Genomic DNA, 6,000 nt, shown 5'->3' with positions numbered 1-6,000 from the left:
AAAAAAATAGACAATATAAACCAATGGGACCAACAAAACCATTGGATGTTTTCTGGGTGCTTGCTCTTGTTGGGTGCAGGGTCAGGGGTCAAAGGTGAAAGTTCAGGACTGTTGGCCGTCCCACTGGTTGGCCATGGGCCGCCGCAGAAGCTCCTCCACGTGTCGGGCCACATCCATGGTGTCTTCCAGGTCAAACTCTCCATCTGCGTCCATCATGGGGTCACTTCTGCTGGGGTGGGAAGGGAGACATACAGACCGCAATCAGTAAGGCATAACGTTGTGTGATATCTGATAGAATATCTGTACCAAAAGCCGGACATGTAGAGAAAAGGAATCATTAGTGATGGGGGAAAGAATCTATATAGTAGGGCAGGGGTATTGAACTCTTACCCTACGAGGTCCGAAGCCTGATGGTTTTCTGTTCTCCCTGATAATTAATTGCACCCACCTGGTGTCCCACATCTAAATCAGTCCCTGATTAGAGAGGAACAATGAAAAAATGCAATTTGAAGTCCAGAGTTGAATTTGAGGGTAGTATGGTGTCGCAATATAATTGTTTTCCGGTTTTATATAGATACTATGACTCCAAGTATTGATTTGCTAGGCAGTATTTCTCATCATTTTATCTCGTTCTCTTCTTTTTTTTAAAGGTGAGCCAACAAGTTTAACCCATTACCTTATCTCCACGACTGATCAAAACTTGGTTTTGTCATGGCTCTCTAATTGTCCCTCTGCAGCAGATGTATAGTGAGCAATGTTTGGAACATTGACTCACAAAAATGGCAGTATCGAATCAAAATACATATAGAATCTCTAAAACATATGGTATCGGCACCGAAGTACAGTGATAATATTTTATTGTCCCTGGCAATTCCCAGCCCTAGAAATCACGTCAGCTCTTTTAAAGGCATTTCAATCCGCAATGCTTTGTATGTTGCAACCTTCCGAAAACGACCATATTAGGAAACCCATGACTAAGCAAGCCTTGACTGGGCTTCTGGTACAGTTTGTAGTGTGCTAGCCTTGAAAGCCAAGGGTAGGGCTTTTGATTCCAAGCTGACTTTTTCCGTTATCAAGAGAGAATATAACGGTTTATATTGGCGTTTCTGTGTGATGCTTCAAAGTAGCCACCTTTTCCCTTGACAGCTTTGCACACTCTTGGAATTCTCTTAACCAGCTTCAGATGACCTGGCCTCCACAAGCACCTGACCTCAACCCAATTGAGATGGTTTGGGATGAGTTGGACCACAAAGTGAAGGAAAAGCAGCCAATAAGTGCTCAGCATATGTGGGAACTCCTTCAAGACTGTTGGAAAAGCATTCCAGGTGAAGCTGGTTGAGAGAAAAAAAATAGTGTGCAAAGCTGTCAAAGGCAAAGGGTGGCTACTTTGAAGAATCTAGAATATATTTTGGTTTGTTTAACACTTTTTGGGTTACTACATTATTCCATGTGTTATTTCATAGTTGAGGTCTTCACTATTATTCTACAGTGTAGAAAATGGTACAAATAAAGAAAAACCCTTGAGTGAGTAGGTGTCCAAACCTTTAGATAGATATATAGATATAAGTGTGTGTGTGTGTGTGTGTGTGTGTGTGTGTGTGTGTGTGTGTGTGTGTGTGTGTGTGTGTGTGTGTATATATAGATAAAAATTGTATTATTAGAAAAAAGAAAAAAAATCGATACTTGGAGCCAAATATAGATATAAAATCATCCAAAACATTAAATACATTAACAATAATCAGCTCAAAGTCAATTTCAGGTCTTGTGAGCAGAAACTTCAACATTGTGAGAAACTTCCAGCGTGTGTTCACCATAAACACAGTTAGTTTTATACAGTGGCCAAATAGGCTACTGTGGCTATTTGAGCATAATGTAGGCCTATCAGAGTGGTCTACCAGTAAAACCAAATGGAGCAAATGCATTCCATAACATTTGCACATTGAAATAGCTATTTACGGAAAGTATTCAAAAACATCGACTTTTTCCACATTACAGCCTGATTCTAAAATGGATTCAATTGTTTTTAACCTTCAATCTACACACAATACCCCATAATTTTTTTAATTTATTTGATTTATTTCACCTTTATTTAACCAGGTAGGCTAGTTGAAAACAGGTTCTCATTTGCAACTGCGACCTGGCCAAGATAAAGCATAGCAGAGTGATCAGACAACACAGAGTTACACATGGAGTAAACAATTAACAAGTCAATAACACAGTAGAGAAAAAAAAAAGGGGGGGGTCTATATACAATGTGTGCAAAAGGCATGAGGAGGTAGGCGAATAATTACAGTATTGCAGATTAACACTGGAGTGATAAATGATCAGATGATCATGTACAGGTAGAGATATTTGTGTGCAAAAGAGCAGAAAAGTAAATAAATAAAAACTGTGGGGATGAGGTAGGTGAAAATGGGTGGGCTATTTACCAATAGATTATGTACAGCTGCAGCGATCGGTTAGCTGCTCAGATAGCTGATGTTTGAAGTTGGTGAGGGAGATAAAAGTCTCCAACTTCAGCAATTTTTGCAATTCGTTCCAGTCACAGGCAGCAGAGTACTGGAACGAAAGGCGGCCGAATGAGGTGTTGGCTTTGGGGATGCTCAATGAGATACACCTGCTGGAGCGCATGCTACGGGTGGGTGTTGCCATCGTGACCAGTGAGCTGAGATAAGGCGGAGCTTTGCCTAGCATGGCCTTGTAGATGACCTGGAGCCAGTGGGTCTGGCGACGAATATGTAGCGAGGGCCAGCCGACTAGAGCATACAAGTCGCAGTGGTGGGTAGTATAAGGTGCTTTAGTGACAAAACGGATGGCACTGTGATAAACTGCATCCAGTTTGCTGAGAAGAGTGTTGGAAGCCATTTTGTAGATGACATCGCCGAAGTCGAGGATCGGTAGGATAGTCAGTTTTACTAGGGTAAGCTTGGCAGCGTGAGTGAAGGAGGCTTTGTTGCGGAATAGAAAGCCGACTCTTGATTTGATTTTCGATTGGAGATGTTTGATATGGGTCTGGAAGGAGAGTTTGCAGTCTAGCCAGACACCTAGGTACTTATAGGTGTCCACATATTCAAGGTCGGAACCATCCAGTGTGGTGATGCTAGTCGGGCAAGCGGGTGCAGGCAGCGATCGGTTGAAAAGCATGCATTTGGTTTTACTAGCGTTTAAGAGCAGTTGGAGGCCACGGAAGGAGTGTTGTATGGCATTGAAGCTCGATTGGAGGTTAGATAGCACAGTGTCCAGTGACGGGCCAAAAGTGTATAGAATGGTGTCGTCTGCGTAGAGGTGGATCAGGGAATCGCCCGCAGCAAGAGCAACATCATTGATATACACAGAGAAAAGAGTCGGCCCGAGAATTGAACCCTGTGGCACCCCCATAGAGACTGCCAGAGGACCGGACAACATGCCCTCCGATTTGACACACTGAACTCTGTCTGCAAAGTAATTGGTGAACCAGGCAAGGCAGTCATCCGAAAGCCGAGGCTACTGAGTCTGCCGATAAGAATATGGTGATTGACAGAGTCGAAAGCCTTGGCAAGGTCGATGAAGACGGCTGCACAGTACTGTCTTTTATCGATGGCGGTTATGATGTCGTTTAGTACCTTGAGTGTGGCTGAGGTGCACCCGTGACCGGCTCGGAAACCAGATTGCATAGCGGAGAAGGTACGGTGGGATTCGAGATGGTCAATGACCTGTTTGTTGACTTGGCTTTCAAGACCTTAGATAGGCAGGGCAGAATGGATATAGGTCTGTAACAGTTTGGGTCCAGGGTGTCTCCCCCTTTGAAGAGGGGGATGACTGCGGCAGCTTTCCAATCCTTGGGGATCTCAGACGATATGAGAGAGAGGTTGAACAGGCTGGTAATAGGGGTTGCGACAATGGCGGCGGATAGTTTCAGAAATAGAGGGTCCAGATTGTCAAGCCCAGCTGATTTATACGGGTCCAGGTTTTGCAGCTCTTTCAGAACATCTGCTATCTGGATTTGGGTAAAGGAGAACCTGGAGAGGCTTGGGCGAGGAGCTGGGGGGGGGCCGGAGCTGTTGGCCGAGGTAGGAGTAGCCAGGCGGAAGGCATGGCCAGCCGTTGAGAAATGCTTGTTGAAGTTTTCGATAATCATGGATTTGTCGGTGGTGACTGTGTTCCCTAGCCTCAGTGCAGTGGGCAGCTGGGAGGAGGTGCTCTTGTTCTCCATGGACTTCACAGTGTCCCAGAACTTTTTGGAGTTGGAGCTACAGGATGCAAACTTCTGCCTGAAGAAGCTGGCCTTAGCTTTCCTGACTGACTGCGTGTATTGGTTCCTGACTTCCCTGAACAGTTGCATATCGCGGGGACTGTTCGATGCTATTGCAGTCCGCCACAGGATGTTTTTGTGCTGGTCGAGGGCAGTCAGAGGTCTGGAGTGAACCAAGGGCTGTATCTGTTCTTAGTTCTGCATTTTTTGAACGGAGCATGCTTATCTAATATGGTGAGGAAGTTACTCTTAAAGAATGACCAGGCATCCTCAACTGACGGGATGAGGTCAATGTCCTTCCAGGATACCCGGGCCAGGTCGATTAGAAAGGCCTGCTCACAGAAGTGTTTTAGGGAGCGTTTGACAGTGATGAGGGGTGGTCGTTTGACTGCGGCACCGTAGCGGATACAGGCAATGAGGCAGTGGTCGCTGAGATCCATCCATAATGACAATGCAAAAACTGAAATATCACATTTACATAAGTATTCAAGCCCCTTACTCAGTACTTTGTTGAAGCACCTTTGGCAGCGATTACAGCCTCGAGTCTTCTTGGGTATGACGCTACAAGCTTGGCACACCTATATTTGGGGAGTTTCTCCCATTCTTCTCTGCAGTTCCTCTCGAGCTCTGTCAGGTTGAATGGGGAGCGTCGCTGCACAGCTATTTTCAGGTCTCTCCAGAGATGTTCTACCGGGTTCTAGTCCGGGTGCTGGCTGGGCCACTGAAGGACATTGAGACTTGTCCTGAAGCCACTCCTGCGTTGTCTTGGCTGTGTGCTTAGGGTCGTTGTCCTGTTGTCCTAGTCTACAAGTCCCTGGAGCTGAAAAACAATCTCACAGCATGATGCTGCCGCCACCATGCTTCACCGTAGGGATGGTGCCTGGTTTCCTCCAGATGTGACGCTTGGCATTCAGGTCAAAGACTTATATCTTGGTTTCATCAAACCAGATAATCTTGTTTCTCATGGTCTGAGAGTCCTTTAGGTGCCTTTTGGCAAACTCCAAGCGGGCTGTCATGTGCCTTTTACTGAGGGGTGGCTTCTGTCTGGCCACTACCATAAAGGCCTGATAGGTGGAGTGCTGCGGAGATGGGAGAAAGTTCCAGGAGGACAACCATCTCCACAGAGGAACACTGGAGCTCTATCAGAGTGAGCATCGGGTTCTTGGTCACCTTCCTGACCAATGCACTTTCTCCCCCGATTGCTCAGTTTGGCTCAGCGGCCAGCTCTACGAAGTCTCTTGGTTTTTCCAAACTTCTTCCATTTAAGAATGATGGAAGCAAGTGTGTTCTTGGGGACATTCAATTCCACAGCAATTTTTTGGTACCCTTCCCCAGATCTGTACCTCGACACAATCTTGTCTCGGAGCTCTACGGACAAGTCCTTTGACCACATGGCTTGGTTTTTGTTCTGCCATGCACTGTAAACTGTGGGACCTTATATAGACAGGTGTGTGCCTTTCCAAATCCTGTCCAATCAATTGAATTTACCACAGGTTGACTCCAAACATCAAGGATGATCAATGAAAACAGGAGCTACATTTTGAGTCTCATAGCAAAGGGTCTGAATACCTATGTAAATTATGTTTATTTAATTTAATTATTAACATATTTTTTATGTACTTTTTATCCCCTTTTTGTGATATTCAAATTGGTAGTTACAGTCTTGTCCCATCGCTGCAACTCCCATGCGGACTCGGGAGAGGTGAAGGTCGAGAGAAATGTGTCCTCTGAAACAAGACCCCGCCAAGCCGCACTGCTTCAGGACACAC

General features: G+C 45.4%; 1 protein-coding gene across 5 annotated transcripts in view; it reads right to left on the bottom strand.

Moving 5' to 3' along the window:
* The window catches only part of LOC115106643 (signal transducer and activator of transcription 5B-like), a 35,459-nt gene continuing 29,459 nt past the window's right edge, over nucleotides 1-6,000 (bottom strand). For 3 of the 5 annotated variants that reach the window (XM_029629569.2, XM_029629566.2, XM_029629564.2), the window contains one exon: nucleotides 1-229. In XM_029629569.2, the coding sequence (XP_029485429.1) occupies nucleotides 103-229 (127 nt within the window). In that variant the 3' untranslated portion in view covers nucleotides 1-102. Of the gene's footprint in view, nucleotides 230-390; nucleotides 475-6,000 lie in introns of all 5 variants that reach the window. The other 2 variants (XR_010460684.1, XM_029629567.2) reach the window with 2 other exon arrangements.

This window comes from Oncorhynchus nerka, linkage group LG23 (genome assembly GCF_034236695.1).
Source record: "Oncorhynchus nerka isolate Pitt River linkage group LG23, Oner_Uvic_2.0, whole genome shotgun sequence".
NCBI lineage: Eukaryota > Metazoa > Chordata > Actinopteri > Salmoniformes > Salmonidae > Oncorhynchus > Oncorhynchus nerka.
Note: the sequence above shows the minus strand (reverse complement) of the source record. Positions and strands in the feature narration are given on the sequence as shown.